The 18,738-nt window shown below is 39.9% G+C and overlaps 1 protein-coding gene across 2 annotated transcripts in view; it reads left to right on the top strand.

The window, feature by feature from the left end:
• The window catches only part of itga1 (integrin, alpha 1), a 195,057-nt gene that overhangs the window by 134,592 nt on the left and 41,727 nt on the right, over positions 1–18,738 (top strand). For both annotated transcript variants that reach the window (XM_062031220.1, XM_062031219.1), the window contains exons 7-11: positions 292–440; positions 643–793; positions 2,841–3,015; positions 3,263–3,336; positions 17,478–17,625. In XM_062031220.1, coding sequence (XP_061887204.1) covers positions 292–440; positions 643–793; positions 2,841–3,015; positions 3,263–3,336; positions 17,478–17,625 — 697 coding nt within the window. The remainder of the gene's footprint in view (positions 1–291; positions 441–642; positions 794–2,840; positions 3,016–3,262; positions 3,337–17,477; positions 17,626–18,738) is intronic.

Raw genomic sequence — 18,738 nt, 5'->3', positions numbered from 1 at the left:
TTAGCACTTGCAACTAGTAGTAAGAATATCCCTAAAATGTGTATCCATTTACGTTTGTACTACAGCTTGTATATATTTCCATATTTACCAGAGTTTTTTATGGCTGCATCGATCTGCCCAGTAGCATGTGGACTTTTCCAAAGGGGAAACTCTGGAAAATAAGTCACATCTTCCATGGTCGCTTCAGTCTTTTAAAAAAAAGCCCCGCCCGAGTCGACCACATCCTCGGCAGAAGAAGAAGAAAGGGGAAAAAGTAGTTCACGTTTACAAGAACAACCTTGTGCTTTCCAGGTGGGCATCGTGTCCTACGGAGAGACCGTCACCCACCGTGTCAATCTGAGCCAGTTCGACAACACCCCCGCTCTGCTGGACTTCGTCAAGGAGCTTCCTCAGCAGACCGGCTTCAAAACAATGACTTTCTTGGGCATTGACACTGCCAGGTACTCCACATTCGCCGCGCCCCCGAGTTTGAATGTGCAGACCAAAAACTTTCTGTTAGATCATTGCGGTCGCGCATGAGTCAGAAGCCCGTAATTCAAATTGAACTTGGCAATTAACGTCTTTAAAGAAAACAAGCACACCCGCGCTCGTTGTAATCATAGCAACTTGTGTGAAAGCATGCATGCACTTCCCCTCGCTTAGGACGGAAGCCTTCATGCCGGAGCGAGGAGCACGGCCCGGTGTGAAGAAAGTGATGGTGATCGTGACGGACGGCGAGTCACATGACTCCCATAACCTCAAATCGGTCATTGGCGACTGCGAGGAGGATGGCATCGAGAGGTTTGGCATCGCTGTACGTTGAAGTAATGTTATTTATTGTATTATCCTTACCTTAACAGCTAAGTTAGACAGTAACTCATGCTTGTGCTATTTAATGTTTGTGTCATGTCCTTTTATAAAGTATGAACAATCCATCATTTTTAAGAGAGTCGGAATAGCAACCCAAAATCCAAAAAAGGAGCTTTGAATACAAGTTATTTATTATTTTGTATTTGAATGAGGTACGTACGTATTTTATCCTCAAGGAAACATGACTAGGTGGAGAAATCCTTGCACATTTTGAGGCTGTCCCTCGTCAACACCACTGGTTTTCTGTAAAATTAAGGTATTGAGACTGGCTGGAGACTTTCCCTATTCATTTTATATTTACAAAAATCACACAAAATGTTAATCAATCTACTAAGAAGAATTTAAAATAACAAAAAGAAAATCGAACACCAACTCCAACCTGATTTACAATACTTAGGATACTAATTTACAAAGAAATACAAATCCATGCATCCATCCAGCCTGTTGAAAAAAGAAAAAAAAGGAAAAATAACAGTATCAATACCAATAACAGTACATCATTTCTGTATTACTCTAAAAAATGTAACCAGAATAGCAAAAAAATCAATCCAGAAAAGGAACATTGAATACAAGTTATTATTAATATTAATAATTAGTATGTACCAAATTAATGCACTTTGCATCTTTTCTGTTATTGTTTGTTGTAAGTTGATCTATAGGTATTTCTTTTGTTTCTTTATTGCTAATAAGGATACAACTTTATAGACAAATAATACTATCTATAGTTGCGGCGGAGAGTTTGGGGGGGGGGGGGGCGCATAATGTTTTCTTCCTATTGGGGTGGGGGGCACAACAGAAAATAATTCAGAATCTCTGGTCTAATTAAAGAAAAGAGAGCAACCCCAACGCCAATCCAATCCCATCTTTACAATATTTAGAATGCAAATACAAATACAATTACAAAGCAACTGAGAAGACATACAAATACAGTACTTAGACACAATAAAAATAAAAAAATAACAACAGCACTTGATCAAATTATTATTTCCCCAAGAGGTAATTTACATTGTGTTGTAGAATTTTCACAATCATACCGTGAAAGTTAAAGCTAGCAGCTAGTTAGTCTGGCCTATCTGAGCCAACTTGTGGGAAACGCTATGTTTTATCTTACATAATGAATAATTGTGATTAATAATTGTGATTTCAATACTGATTAAAAAATGTTTGATTATTGTTTTGGCCATAATTCTTTTTTGTAGATAGGCTGACTCTTACTGTTATAACAAACCTACCATAAAAGGGAGTAAAGGGTAAAATTCCAAAATAAACAGGGGATCAAAATATTATTTTTATGATTTACATTGTTTTCGAGAATTTTCATAATTACACTGCTAAAGTGAAGTTAGCAGCGAGTTAGCTTAGCCTAGCCTAATTTAGCCGACCTGTGGGGAACACAGTTTTACTTAAAATCTGGAACAATAGTGATTATTAATGATTTTAATATTGATCAAAAATATTTGTGATTTCATTTTGGCCATGAATGTGCCATGTCTCTTCCTCCGCACCGTCCATACGACTGCACCATTGACTTGATCCCTAATTTATTTTCTTGCTTTTTGTGGATGCAATTAGTTACTCCAATCAAGCCTACCCTAGCTTAGCCCACTTTTTGTTTTCGTCTTACATAATGAAATGATTAAACTTATTTAATAATCGTGATTTCAAAATTGATAGAAATAATTGTGAATATTCTTTTGGCCATTATCCTGCAGCCCTAATGTATTTTATTCCTTTTTGTAAATGATAGCAGTTAGTTTGCGTAGCCTAGCTTTGAAGACTTAGAGACTTCAAAGTCTTTGAAACTTTTAAAAATGCAAAGCAACTAAATCAAAACATTTAGTTTTGCTTGGATTAAGCCTAAAAATAGGTTATAAGTTAGTTATCTTATTTTGTTTTTTTACCCCTAACGGAGCCTGACTAGCTATTTTCTGCCAACTTAATTGTTAATCCTCTGCTGAAATCTCAAAGTTCATGCTGGTTTGTCTTTTCAGGTTTTGGGAGACTATAACCGACAGAACAAGACTGCTGAAGAAATGCAGAAGTTTATAAATGAGATTGCGTCCATTTCCAGTCAGCCTTTACGAGATCATTTCTTCAACGTGTCAGACGAGGTGGCGCTGTTAACAATCGTGGATGCGCTGGGAAGCAAGATTTTTGCCCTGGAAGGTAATCAAACACATATACATACTTGCTAGGAATTAGAAATTAATGTGAATTTAATAGTACGTTAATATTTAACAAGGTTTTTTTTTAGTTGTAATTCACAAAATCCGCCACAAGGTAGAAGAGCAGCTACTTTCTGAAATGGTGCTTTCATCCACTGGTGTGCTAAAATATGTGACAAAATGATGACAGGATAGGACGGATTGTGGTCATTTACGCCTTTTTTACGCTTTAACTTTTCCTTTTGCAGCCACGACTGGGAATTTCACCTCCTCCTTTGACATGGAAATGTCCCAAGCTGGTTTTAGTGTCCATGCTTTCAAAGTAAGTCCAACTATTTATTTTCACAAGAATACACAACCAAACTAAGGGGTTGCAACAGTCTGTATCTGCTTTAAAAAAGGCAGTAAATCTGCCCCACAGGGGGTCGGTTTTCACGAAGAGAATTTGGACTGCTGATGATACGGTCCGTTACGGTTGGTCACATGGTTTCAATTCTCGCTGGTAATACAGATGTACAGCGCCAACTTTCAGTGCTTTAACTTATTGAGTTACTCAATCACTCTAATGTGTACAATATGTGCAATTTAAACTACTTTACAACCAAATATATGTTGTTTTTTTTACTCTGAAAAATAAAATAAATCGCTGTTGTATCCATGTTCTATCTCAAGCTTGTTCGATAAAAAAGCAAATAATTATTTAATACAGGGCTAGGTTGCTAATTCAACAACTCAACAACAGCTCTTGAACGCATCATAATAATCCCCTCAATTCCCCCAAAAAACTGATTAACTCTCTGGACTATAAAGACAATATAACATACATCCATAAACGTGGATGCACATGCAAAAGTGCAATATATTTATCTGTACAGTAATCTATTTACATCTGCACCTTCTTCTGTAAATGCAAACACTCTGCACATTATTGCTCTTTTATCCTGCACTACCACAAGCTAATGCAACGAAATGTCGTTCTTATCTGAACTGTAAAGTTCAAATTTGAATGACAATAAAGGAAGTCTAAGTCTAAGGCCCTGTTTACACTAAACCGGTTACACTAAGGTTATCCGGGGTAAATCCCACCTAACCTTATCCTTGTCCACACACACACAATGGTCGTTTAAGACCCCCTCCTCCCCTCCGTCAGCCGGCGCAACACGACCTAATACGCATGCGCGGAAAATGCGCACGTCATAGTCACCTCCAGTGTTGCTTTGTGTGCAAGTTCTTAAATTTAACTTATCTGAACAATATCAAGTGTTCTGGTATTTCAATTAACTGAAATTCAGTGTGCTGTGGGGCCCTATTGTAGTGAATCACACCTGAGCCATCATAAATTAATCAAATCTTTATTGGACATGAAAGTACACAATGTGACAAAGAACATTTGACAACAATCAATCTCGGGATATAGATATCTGGTCAGGACACTCATCACTCTTTTGCCTTCACCTTCATTGTCCATTCGTTTTTGGTGACTTTATATACTCTGGACCTAGACGTTGAGTCCGCGACATACGTGGCGGACAATAACTGATATAGTCTGCTTTGCCAGTCCAAAAGCATTAGCCGTTGTCCGTAGTCTTCCCTCAACGACCAGGTAATACAAAGCACACGCTAAGTTTTTTATCACATCCAGGGTAGCCCGCATTCTCATTGACTCTCCTTCGACAAATGGAGAAAGTTTTTCGGTAAGTAGAATCACAGCTGACCTGGACATTCGAAAGTTCTCTTACCATCTGAGAAGTTGTATCCGAAATAGCTGCAATCGCTTTCTCTTAAGGCAGTGGTTCTTAACCTGGGTTCGATCGAACCCTAGGGGTTCGGTGAGTCGGCCTCAGGGGTTCGGCAGAGGTCAAAACACCCAACTCATCGTGTAAATACAAACTTCTCCCTATCGGCGTATTACGGATACGGCAACAGCTGACTGGTTTGCAGGTGTGTAATTTCTTGTGAGTTTATGCACTGTGTTGGTTTTGTTGTTTGAACAAGGTGATGTTCATGCACGGTTTATTTTATGCACCAGTAAAAAAACATGGTAACACTTTAGTATGGGGAACGTATTCACCATTAATTAGTTGCTTATTAACATGCAAATTAGTAACATATTGGCTCTTAACTAGTCATTATTAAGTACGGATTAATGCCTTATTTGGCATGGCCTTATTATAACCCCAACCCTCTAACCCTGACCCTAACCCTAACCAAATAACTCTAAATTAAGTCTTTATTATTTAGAATAGTGTCCAAATAACTCTAAATTAAGTCTTTGTTACTTACAAATATGTTCCCCATACTAAAGTGTTACCAAAAACATATAACTTTGTCTTGAATTTGAAAAAAAATAACATTTTATTTTTCACTAAAGAAGGGATCGGTGAATGCGCATATGAAACTGGTGGGGTTTGGTACCTCCAACAAGGTTAAGAACCACTGTCTTAAGGTATTCATGTGTGATTTCCACAAGCGTCTGTACATGTAGAAGAAGGAGAAACACGGTCATGTCTGGTTGACTAGCCTTCATATTTCCAGTGGTTAGCTCCGAGTTAAGAAACCACTTTATTATGAAGCTGGCTGTGGCGCGGTCTTCCTGCCGTCACTTCTTCTCCGAACTCAGTTTGTAAACGATCAATGAGTCCACACAAAGCTAAGAGCCGGCGATTCAAGAAATACACGGCGCACTTACCCGTGTAAAAACTTGTCCGAGGAGGGGACCCTTAAACGCTGGTTTAGTGTGGCTGAAACGGGGCTTAGGCTAAATAATTATTCGCTTAAGGCTTAGTGTAGACATAGCTTAAGTCTAAGTCTAACTGCCAATTTCATTTACAAGAGTCGGGGTTCTTAACCTTTTTGACTTCGGGGCCCAACTTTTCCACTATAGAGGGGCTCAGGGCCCACTTAAATATTAACACTGATTTATTAATCTGACTCTTGATTTTAATCGCATTTAATATTTATATCTAACCTACTAACAGTTTACAACCTTGTCAGATAAAATGAAAGCATGTGCTAATCACAAAAAACATAATCACGGGTTAGGTCAGGCTGATTACAAACATATTAATCAAAAATACTGTAAAAAAAAAGGGACTTAAACTAATGAAAAATACATTTATATACAATAACGCAGTGCTAAAATACATTTATTCTAACTAAATGAATAATAATATATTGGTTTCCGCGATAAACTGTCAATAAAATTAAAGTGCAAATGAAGTTACAGCTTCACCCCTTTAGTCATAATTTTTGCGCTTAAGAAACGTTTCTATGACTTTAGCTCCTGACTTCTTCTGTTTGTTTGATATTGTCATTACTGCCACAAGTGGTGGAAAAGTGCACTACAACTAAGTACTGCTGCGGCCCATACGGACCACAGCTGAGAAACACACATTTTTTGGCGGCCCTCTAGTGGGAGCTTGTGGCCCTATGGTTCAGAAACACTGTACTAGAGTATACACACATAATTTATTGAATATCACAAATACATTGTCCGCTAGTTAGAACACAGCAGTCTCCTCTTGTCGCTAGGCAGACTTGAAATTGGCAGACATTGTATTGAGTTGTTCACTATTATGGATGAGTACATTTTACATATCACATTTACCAATTAGGGAAAGTAATTCAAGTGTTTGCTTTTTCTTACTTTCATATATCTGGTGCATGCAGTTGAGAGATGTTTCATGAAAGAAGAGTGTGTGCCTGTAAAAGGTTGTGCCTGTTGCCAAGTGAAACATGATGCCAGTAAAGGCGCAAAAGGACAGAGAGAGTTGACACACTAAGGAAAATGTTTACATCTATAAGGATTATGTGTTAAATTTATTTGAACACTTGTAAAGGGCAACTGACCTTTTGCTTAGCCACATTTCCAAAATGCAGACTGGCCAATCACAAAGCAGCACAGAACATCTCTGCCCCGCCCACGGACACTTTTCCGATGGCGCTCTATTCGATTTGATGAGACTTTTTTTCTTGACCATTGATTGTGCAAACATGCAATCGTACATTCGTGTACATACACAGTTGATACACGGAATAGACATAAAAACAATGCTTTTCTCCCCCATTTAGAAAAACATAAACAAAACACAAAGATGAAAGGTGCAATAAGACATTCTAAGATTAAAAAAAAAAAAGTTAATTCTTGTATTTTGCATTGATAAACTACAACCATGCCCGTAACTACTATTGAGGACACCAAGATCATGTCCTCTGTATTTTTAAGTGACAAAAAGAAGATGTTATGACTGACTGCAAATTTGTCTAAGATATTGTGTGCGCTGTACATCACCACGCGGTAGATCAGGGGTGTCATAGTCAAGGCCTGCGGGCCAAATACAGCCCGCAAATGAATGATCTATATCCCCCCGGGATGATATTTGATTAGTATTAGAACCGGCCCGCAGGCCACAGCCGCCTGCTGTTGTTTTGCACGCACCAATACTCCATTAGTGTTGGCGCTCTAAATTTTCAAAATGGAACCCCATCAAGTCATAAAAATGGGGTTCCACAGTAAATTTTTGGGGTCCCACTTTTTTGTAACCATTTTGAAAACAAATGATAAATGTATGCATTATCCTGTTATATCTCCCATTCTATATTGTGTTTTGGAAAAAGATTGTCATAAATGTTACTTAATTCATAAAAAAAATAATACATAAGAAAACAATTTTTTATGCATATGTAAATGTATTCAGTGATAAACATTCATTCACTTTCTTCTTTCCTTGCCACTGCCGGTATTTTTATTGTAATCTTTTCAGAATGTGTTTGTTCTATTTTTGGCCAAAGTAAGACAAAGAAAACAATCTGAAGTTGTCTTTATTTTTTAGTTTTAATGCCATGATTTTAATAGTCTGGCCCGCGTGTGCACAGATTTTCCTCCAGGCGGCCCCTGAGCTAAAATGAGTTTGACACCCCTGCGGTAGATCGTCCTCTCTCAATATACGATCTTTGGTCAAGCATGGCCCGCTACAATTTCAGAATGAAATCCACTTTTACTTTAAACATGATCTGATCCGAAATGTGCTGTCAACATAACATTCACATGACATTATACTGACAGCACTAATGTTGGACCTCACTTACAAACAAAAGGACAAAAAAAAACACCCTTTTCAGACAGAGAATCTCTGAGTTGCTCTATGATTCCTTACTAAGTCAGTCATGGCATTTAAAAAAGGCTTAAGATTGTGCACAAGATCATAAGACTGACTGACTATTTAATCACAAACCATTTGAAATATTTGCACGTGGTTTAGTTTTCTTATGTGTTGACTCAACCAATGAATTCCGACGTTGTCTCAGGTTCATCTTCCACTCTTCCGTTATTCTCATCGGTCAATTGACGCTTCCAGACACAAGACTGTCTTGTGTCTTTCTCGTCAGGGCTACACGCCAATAGCGTGCCGTTTGATTATTGTGAGCGCTTAACATGAAACGGTTTGCAAAAATGGAGGAATTTGTATCAGGTGGTTGGTTGAGTAGAGCTACAAACAAGAACATGTATTCTGTATTCATTCATTAGGTGTTTCCTGTAACAACTTAGTCTCCGTGGTGTGTCTTGTACTGCTTCTGACCTTATTTATCACCTCCCAAATCCTGTGTAGACAACGGAACGGATTGGTTCTTCTAGTTTATACGTGAGGTCTGGTTTGATCAGTCACGGCTAATAGAGGCATCATGACACAGAACAACAAGTATGCATGTTTCCATATCTCTTCCTGTTAGATAAACAGTCTTTCCTGTATCTATTTAGAGCTGCAGGGAAGGAATATACAGTACTGATATATGTCAACGTGTCACCTGGAACGGACTGAGCAAAGAACTCAAGCAATGTACCAATATGAGGCAGTTTAACAACAACGTAGTACATGTTTATAGTTCAACGAAAGAGTGCCCAAACTTGAGAGTGGTTTAAGATAGGAGCTGTCTCTTGGGTTTATTTATTTATTTTATTTTTATGTATGTATTTACAGACAGACATAGTTTTGTATTTCATTATTGTTTCTTTTGTTAATATCAGAGTCTGTTCTGCAAAAGGCCATCCCTAGAAGCACACAGCTTATGGACAGGGACCTACAGTTAAAATATACATCATCATATAATATACAAAATACACCACAATACAACACAATACATTTCAGAATCTACCCACCAAATACCCATTTACAATTTCATTTATAAATAAAAAAGGAATCCTTAAATCCACCAAATCAGTCTCAATATCCTATTATTCAAATTTGATTTAAAGGTTGCATTTGAAGATCTGCGATAAATCTCATCATACATACAGAGGTCAAGACCAAAATTATGTTATGCTTTAAGTTGCAAGTAAAAATGAGAATGAGCAAAGTTTGTGTGGGTGTGTGGATATAGGGCACACAGCTGGTGATACAGTATATAGAGTTATGGAACTGCTGCTAACTTGTCAAGGTCAGAATAAAGTTTTAAAAAACTGCCAGGTGGCTACAATAGTTAGTAACACCGTTATTCATAACACTGTTAGTTAATAAGCTATGCGTAGTCTATATTCTGTATGTATTTATATGAATTAATTTGACAGTCCTACCTCAACTCAATTGGTTCTGTAAGCTCTTCACTCAAAACACTTCAAAGTGACCAATTGAAAATAATTTAAATTACAAACCCCGTTTCCATATGAGTTGGGAAATTGTGTTAGATGTAAATATAAACGGAATACAATGATTTGCAAATCCTTTTCAACCCATATTCAATTGAATGCACTACAAAGACAAGATATTTGATGTTCAAACTCAAAAACTGTATTATTTTTTTGCAAATAATAATTAACTTAGAATTTCATGGCTGCAACACGTGCCAAAGTAGTTGGGAAAGGGCATGTTCACCACTGTGTTACATGGCCTTTCCTTTTAACAACACTCAGTACACATTTTTTAAGCTTCACCGGTGGAATTGTTTCCCATTCTTGCTTGATGTACAGCTTAAGTTGTTCAACAGTCCGGGGGTCTTTTATACCCAATCATGGCACCCACCTGTTCCCAATTTGCCTGTTCACTTGTGGGATGTTCCAAATAAGTGTTTGATGAGCATTCCTCAACTTTATCAGTATTTATTGCCACCTTTCCCAACTTCTTTGTCACGTGTTGCTGGCATCAAATTCTAAAGTTAATGATTATTTGCAACAAAAAAAAATGTTTATCAGTTTGAACATCTAATATGTTGTCTTTGTAGCATATTCAACTGAATTTGGTTTGAAAATGATTTGCAAATCATAGTATTGCGTTTATATTTATATCTAACACAATTTCCCAACTCATATGGAAACGGGGTTTGTAATTTAAGAGCACAATTTCAACATTTAACATACACTATGCCTTTTGAAAAGGAAAAAAAGCAATCTTATAAATAAGGAATAGTGTACAAAGACAATACAATAGAATGTACTACTACAGCTACAGTAGTTTTTGAAGTAATGCAATAATAATGTACAATATTTACCTTAGAGGGTGGACTTCTACGTTATCTCCTTCCAGCTGCTTCTCTGTCAAGCAGCTTATTCGTATTTTTATGAGGAATGTCGGCTGTTTCGAAGTCAATAGGCCCTTTTCCAACAAAAGACTCTAGAAAAATCTCTAGTTCCTGGAACTAGAGGTTCCTGTAGAAGTGTGTAGTTTGTGTTTCCACTGCATTTCACAGTTCAGGGTAGTTTATACAAATCAGGTTGATGACGTATGGTGGAGTGGTTTACTATATTTCTACACAGATACCATGTAAATAAACTGACAGTTCTTTTACTAAAGTCTAAGTAAATAAAATACAAATCAATAATATACAAAACGATATGATTGTAAAAAATAAAGTGTACCGAATTGTTCATAAGACATCAGTCAGAAAGTTGTCCTCTTGGTAAATGATGAATTCATGAGGGTCAGGCGGTTCCTTGTGGTCCATTTCAGCTGTAAATAACAATATATAAATAATAAATGTCAGTGTTTATCTCACGCCGACAACACAAACACATCGACTTTAGCGTTAGCTTGTTAGCATTAGCATTCAATTCACTCTGGTTGAGGATAATAACTACACAAATGGAGTGTCGCTGACTACTTTTACAACATGTAATAAAGTAAATAGTTAATATTTAGTGTCATTTACCTTCGTTCTACTCGTGTACTGACTCCTTTTTCCCCACATTTATCAAACTAAGTCTCAGAGTTGTAAGAGGCTGAGGTTGTTGCTTCGAGTCCAGTTTCATACTCTTCCGTAAATATGTTTAAAAGAGTCCATCCACTTCTTGTATTGAAATGCAGTTTGTAAAAAATAATAAAGACCAATAAACTGCAAATAGTTTAAAGACCGCAGCTGGGTAAAACCACTGAAAGAGAGTTTCACTGATCGGCCTTCTTCAACACAAAGATGCCCCACAAAAGTTCCTGCATATCAAAAGCTCCTTCATCTCTGTTGTCAAGTTTGTTGTAATAGAAATACACAAGAAATAAGAAATAAACAATCGCTGCGCATATTCTGATGGCGGTCGTGTGTTTGGAAAAGATTGTCGTTCAACAGCAGAGCCCGTCCCCAAAAAGGTTCCTGGTACCTTCCAAAAGTCCCACCGAGAAGGCATGAACTCCGAAAGGTTCCTTGAGAACTAAATCTACCCAGGTAGTTTTTGGTGGAAATACAGGGGGAAAGTTCCTGCTGTGGAAAAGGGCCTATTGTAACATTCTTGGGTAGCATTATCAACTCATTATGCTTCAGTAGAATAGAAAATAATAGAATGGTTTGTTATATATTAGACTCAGACTTAGACTTAGACTTAGACTTCCTTTTTATTGTCATTCAAATTTGAACTTTACAGTACAGCTAAGAACGAAATTTTGTGTATATATATATATATTTATATATATATATATATATATATATATATATATATATATATATATATATATATATATATATATATATATATATATATATATATACACAAAATTTCGTTCTTAGCTGTACTGTAAATGTGTGTATGTATGTATGTATGTATGTATGTATATGTATATATACATATATTTATATATATATATATACAGTACATATACAGTATATATATATATATATATATATATATATATATATATATATATATATATATATACATATATATATATATATATATATATATATGTATATATATATATATATATATATATATATATATATATATATATATATATATATATATATATATATATATATATATATATATATATATATATATATATATATTAAAGATTAAAGATTAAAGTACCAATGATTGTCACACACACACTAGATGTGGTGAAATTTGTCCTCTGCATTTGTCCCATCCCCTTGGGGAGCAGTGGGCAGCAGCGGCGCCGCGCCCGGGAATCATTTTGGTGATTTAACCCCCAACTCCAACCCTTTGTTGTTGAGTGCCAAGCAGGGAGGTTATGGGTCCCATTTTTATAGTCTTTGGTATATATATATATATATTTTTATTTTTATTTTTTTATTTTATTTTATTTTATTTTTTTAAATTTATTTATTGTCTTTAAACATGAGAGCATGACGGAAATAAAAGTGGCTACTTCGTTAGGTGCAGTTGAAATACAATATAACAAATACATGACATGTTCGTCCTTCGTTTTCGAAGATGACCAGGTGACTTCACGTTGATTTGTGTGTGTGAAGATGGCTGATGAGGCCAATCCTTGCGCGGAATGACCGGCTGCAGTGAGGGCAGGTTATGGCTGGGGGGTGGCTGGCAGAGAGGGAGGAACTGTCTCTGGTCTTGCGGAGCTGTCGCTTCTGTTGGGCTTCATGGATGCGTTTTTCCTCGAAGTCTGCTACACCATGCCAGACTGCAGAGCGCCAGTTTGAACGGTGTTGGGCATCGGCTTCCCATGTCTCTGGGTCCAGACCACAGCTCTTGAGACTGGCCTTTAGGGTGTCCTTAAAGCGTTTCCGCTGTCCGCCGCGTGAGCGCTTTCCATGGTGCAGTTCACCGTACAGGAGCATTTTTGGGAGGCGTTCATCTGACATGCGGCAGACATGGCCAGCCCATCTCAGCTGGGAACGCTTGAGGATGGCATAGATGCTATCCATCTCAGCCTTGTGGAGGACCTTTAGTGTCTGGGATCTTGTCCTGCCACCTGATGTTGAGCAGCCTCCTGAGAGATCTCATGTGGAAGGCGTTGAGCTGTTTAGCATGCCGGCTGTATACAGTCCACAGGTCTCACAGGCATACAGCAGGGCGGGTAGGACAACAGCACGGTAGACCTTAAGTTTGGTCCGTAGGCTAAGCCCTCTGCGCTCCCAGACAGAACTGCGGAGTCGGCCAAATGCAGCACTTCCATGCGCTATCCTATGCATGACCTCCTCGTCGATGTTGCCCACGCGTGACAAGGTGCTACCCAGGTAGACAAACTTTTCAGCAGCTTTGATGTCCTCACCATTTACGCTGACGAGGGGCTCAGTGTACGGGTCTCCAGGAGCAGGTTGATGCATAACCTCTGTTTTCTTTGTACTGATGGTGAGTCCAAAGTCTGAGCATGCTGTGGCAAAGTTGTTCATGCTCTGTTGCATTTCCAGCTCGTTGGAAGCATTCAGGGCACAGTCGTCCGCAAAGAGAAAGTCGTGAACCTTGGTGGTCTGTACTTTTGTCTTTGCCTGGAGTCTTCGCAGATTAAACAGCCTGCCGTCAGTGCGGTAGCGCAGGTCTATCCCCATGTCCCCAGACCGGAAAGCATCTGTCAGCATGGCTGAGAACATCATACTGAACAGAGTGGGTGCCAGAACACAGCCTTTTTTGACTCCATTTTCCACATGGAAAGGCTCAGATGATGCGCCGTTGTCCTGGACTTGTGCCTGCATTCCATCATGGAATTCACGGACCATGTTTATGAAGATGTTAGAGCAGCCAAACTTGGCCATGATCTTCCAGAGGCCCTCTCGGCTGACAGTGTCGAAGGCCTTCGTCAGATCTACAAAGGTGGAGTATAGAGTGACGTTCTGTTCTCTGCACTTCTCTTGGAGTTGGCGAGCGGCGAAGATCATGTCCACTGTACCACGACCCTGCCTGAATCCGCATTGGCTCTCCGGTAGGAGGTCTTCGTGTTAGAGATGTTCCATCAGGCGGTTTAGCAGAATTCTGGCCAGGATCTTTCCTGCTACAGACAGCAGAGCAATGCCGCGGTGGTTGTTGCAGTCCTGCCTGTTGCCCTTGCATTTGTATAGATGGACGATGGAGGCGTCTTTGAACTCTTGTGGCAGATTCCCTTGGTTCCACATGGTGCAGAATAGGTCTACCAGTTGTTTGGTCAGAGGTGGTCCACCAGCTGTGTAGATTTCTGCTGGAATTGCATCAGCACCAGGTGCTTTGCCATTTGGAAGTCCTCTGATGGCTTTGATGATCTCAGCTTCCGTTGGTGGTTCGTCAAGGGAGGTGTTGACAGGGACTTGAGGGAGGCGTGCAATGGCTTCGTCATTAACGGCTGAGGGGCGGTTGAGAACACCGTGGAAGTGCTCAGCCCAGCGCTCAAGGATCTTCTCTCTGTCTGTGACCAGTGTGCTGCCATCAGCACTGAGGAGAGGAGGAGATCCTGATGTTGTGGGTCTGTAGATGGCCTTGAGGGTGCTGTAGAACTTCTTGTTGTCATTCTGGTCTGCATAGGACTGGATCTCGTCAGATTTTCGGCAGAGCCAGTCGTCCTGCATCCGACGCAGCTCCCGCTGGACGGTTGCTTTGATGTTCTTGAGGGCAGACTGTTTTTGAGAGGATGTTGGATCACTGAGGTGGGCTTTGTGCAGATGATGTTTCTCCTGGAGAAGATCTCTGAAGTGATCATCGTTCTCATCAAACCAGTCCTGTTGCCTGCGGGCTGTAGGTCCTACTGCATTGAGAGCAGCAGTGTAGATGGTGTCTCTGAACGCAGCCCAGTCCTCCTCGAGATTCCCTGAGGGTTTCAGGTCCTGCAGTTTGCTGGTGAGCTCTTCAGTCAGGGATTGCATGACAGAGGCATTGGTGAGTCTGGAAACGTTCAAGCGCTTCGGAAATTTGGAACCTTGAGGCCTTCTGGGAGGATGGATCTTGATGTTCAGCTTAGACACAAGGAGCCTATGGTCAGTCCAGCACTCTGCACCGCACACCGCCTTTGTAACCCTGACATCCTGTCTGTCCCTTTGCCTCACGATGACATAGTCCAGTAGGTGCCGGTGTCTTGAGCGGGAATGCATCCATGAGGTCCTGTTGCGCTTTGGGAGGCTGAAAACTGAGTTGGTGATCAAGAGCTCATGTGCCGCACAGGTCTCCAGCAGAAGGATGCCATTGCTGTTACAGCTGCCCATGCCATGTTTGCCGAGGACTCCTTCCCATGACTTGTGATCAGTGCCGACCCCGGCATTGAAGTCACAGAGGATGATGAGCTTGTCTGCCCTGGGCACTGCCGCGATGGTAGCGTTCAGGTCTTCATAGAACCTCTCCTTCACATCGTCTGTGTTCGTCATCGTGGGGGCATAGGCACTGATGAGTGTGGCAGAGTGTTTTCCTGGAAGAGGCAGGCGCAGCGTAATCAGGCGGTCACTGACACCTTTGGGAAGTGCAGCCAGCTTACTGACCAAGTTGGATTTAATGGCAAAGCAAACTCCTGCCTCACGCCGCTCTGCTTCAGTGCGGCCTATCCAGAAGAACGTATAGCCAGCACCAGTCTCTGTCAACTGTCCCTCTCCAGCTAGACGTGTCTCGCTGAGAGCAGCGATCTGGATGCCGTACCGGTCCAGCTCTCTGGCGATCAGGGCAGTTTTCCTCTCAGGTCTTGATAGGTCACCAGCCCTATCAAGAAGTGTGCGCACATTCCATGCGCCAAGGGTGATCGGTGTCACCTTTTTCTTTTTTCCTTGTTTCTTACCGCTGGTAATGGGACTCCTGCCAGCTGCGGCTAGCTAGCCAGGAAGAGGTGAGGCAGGCAATTTTTGGGGCACCTTTTCTAGCCCGTTCCTCATGCCAGGAGGTAGGCAGTGCATTCCTAAAGAGGGCTGCCTAGTCGCTCGGGGGGCTGCCGAAGTCCAGTGCTGCCTCAGTCATTGGACAGCGACCCTATGGCCCGAGCCGCCTGCGTGCGAGTTTGTGACTATGGCTTCCAGTGAAGTCCACACCTGCCACTTGGCCACGTGCCCGACGCCGCAGGACTTGGGTGAGGGTGGGGGAGATTGCGGGGGTTGTGTGTGTGTGAAGTCATGACTTGCGCGGTGCATTGGATTTAAGTGAGGGTGGGTTGCGCAGCGCCGACCTCACTCTCTCGCCCGAGTCCACCTGTATCCAGTGGCAAGACAGAGTCGAGACGGCTGGAGATGGATCCAGGTGCAGTGGATGGCCTGGACACATTATAGCATAACACATCCAGCCCATAGCTCTCCACAGAGCCTGCTGGTGTCGCCATTCAGCCCGTTGAACCTCTGAGGGTTTCTTCCCCGCAGTCAGCCGAGAACCAGTCTTATATCCCAGTGTGCTGGCTAGGCTAGGCACCACGGGAAGTGCCATACAGGCATGCAGGAGGACCAGGACTATCAGTAGGGATATTTCCTTAGCTAGAGGACCCTTGCTGAGGTAAGGTGCTACCTCTCTACAGCCTGCGGTTGTAGTTTAACGTCATACCCAGGACACTATAATAACAAATACATAACATGTAACTTAAAGGATACAGTAACAATTATTTTAGAGACAGCTCCGTTCTCAAAACGCTCTTAAACTCCTGTACTTTTGTGTATTTTTTATTTATTTTTAACACTTCTTTTTATTTTATCAGTAATTCCCATTTTGTTCTATTCCATCCATTTGTTATTTATTAAACATTCTTTCCTTCCTTCTTTCTTTCTTTCTTTCTTTCTTTCTTTCTTTCTTTCTTTCTTTCTTTCTTTCTTTCTTTCTTTCTTTCTTTCTTTCTTTCTTTCTTTCTCCCTATTAGAAAATGGTCATGAGAGACATTAAAGAAAAGGGTAGGATTAACCCTAACACGAACTCGTCCTATTCCTTTTCACACATGTTGAATCGTGCAGGTGTAAACATAAAATGCACTTTAGTGTAATTTTCTACTGATGTGTTCAATGCTGCGCGGTTTTTTACAGTTTCCCGCCATACTACAGTGGCACGCCAACTTAAGAGTGTTTTGAGATAAAAGCTGTCTCTCGGCTAATTGTTATACTTTAAGTTGCAAGCAAAACTTGGAGTTACAAGCATGCCCGCTATTAGTTGACGGAGTAAATGTCACAGTGAACCCTGTGAGATCCACCTCAAACATTTGCTCTTACTCGGCATAACCTTGTTTTCCACCCATGGTAAGGAAGAAAGTGAATGTAAAAGGCAACATTGATTTGAGGTAAAAGCTCGGTCACACAACCAATTAGGCCCGTAAGTTGACGTATTACTGTGTTTTCTACCAATGTTGTTCATGATGTAGTTCTCGACAGGATGGCATGCTGCTGGGAGCTGTGGGAGCGTACGACTGGAATGGAACTGTCATAATGCACACCGATGGGGGAACAATCTATCCAGAGAAGAACCACTTCTTCAACCCCAAAACTGAAGCCGGGTACGAAAGACTGGCTGGTTATTTAGGTGAGTTGAAACGACACAAAACTACTGTACAGCCATTTTTTTTACGCGTCTTGTGTTTACCTTTCTGCAGAATGAATAGAGGGTAACACTTTAGTATGGGGAACATATTGTAAGTAACAAAGACTTAATTAAGAGTTATTTGGACATTAGGGGAACATATTGTAAGTAACAAAGACTTAATTTAGAGTTATTTGGTTAGGGTTAGGTTTAGAGTTTGGGTTAGGGTTAGGGTTGGGGTTAGGGTTAGAGGGTTAGGGTTAGGGTTAGAGCAGGGGTGTCCAAACTTTTTCCACTGAGGGCCGTACACGGAAAAATTTAAGCATGCGGGGGCCATTTTGATATTTTTCATTTTCAAACCTTAACAAAATATATGGATTTTTTTTTTTTAACCTTTAGGGCTCCCGGGGACCATAAAGGGTCTCAGTCCTTAAACTGTTAAAAATAAGTCAAATTATTATTATTTTTTTTAATTTAACGCTTACAGTAAATCTCTATATCAACTTGAGGTTGATATAAAGTATTAAAAAAAAAGGTTTTCTGTCAAAGACAACTTTGTTTTTTATAGTAAAACTGAAATATGCAGTATTTAGTAATTAGAGCCTTAAAAGATCAATAATGCAGAACACCATTGATTTTAAGTATTTAATATTTTTGAGTAATCACAGTGAAAAGTTAAATGCAATCCTACTAAATATATTTGGGATCCAAAAGGTCCCCCACTCATAAAGTGATACATTTTTATTATTTTTTTTAAACTTTTAACACTTAAATTACGAGATCAACTTCAGATATATCTGTCGATTTTACGTTTGAACTATTATTTTGTTTGTTTTATGCTCTTTTGTCAAATAAACTTTGATGTTTTTGTATAGACACTTGTGATTTAGGGCTATATAAATAAACATTGATTGATTGATTGATTGATATGGCAACCACACAATATATGCAATATTTTTTCCACATAAAACATTTTAAAGTGATATTTTTTAAGTAATAATTCATTGTAACGTAGATTTTTAGTCTTTTTTTAAATTTTTTTAGCAATGGCAAAAAAAAGAAAAAGGAACAAAGACAAAAGAAAAAAACAGCCTGCATGGCAGCTTTGTGTCAACA

The sequence above is a fragment of the Entelurus aequoreus genome, linkage group LG21, assembly GCF_033978785.1.
Source record: "Entelurus aequoreus isolate RoL-2023_Sb linkage group LG21, RoL_Eaeq_v1.1, whole genome shotgun sequence".
NCBI lineage: Eukaryota > Metazoa > Chordata > Actinopteri > Syngnathiformes > Syngnathidae > Entelurus > Entelurus aequoreus.
This window is presented reverse-complemented; position numbering and strand designations above follow the sequence as displayed.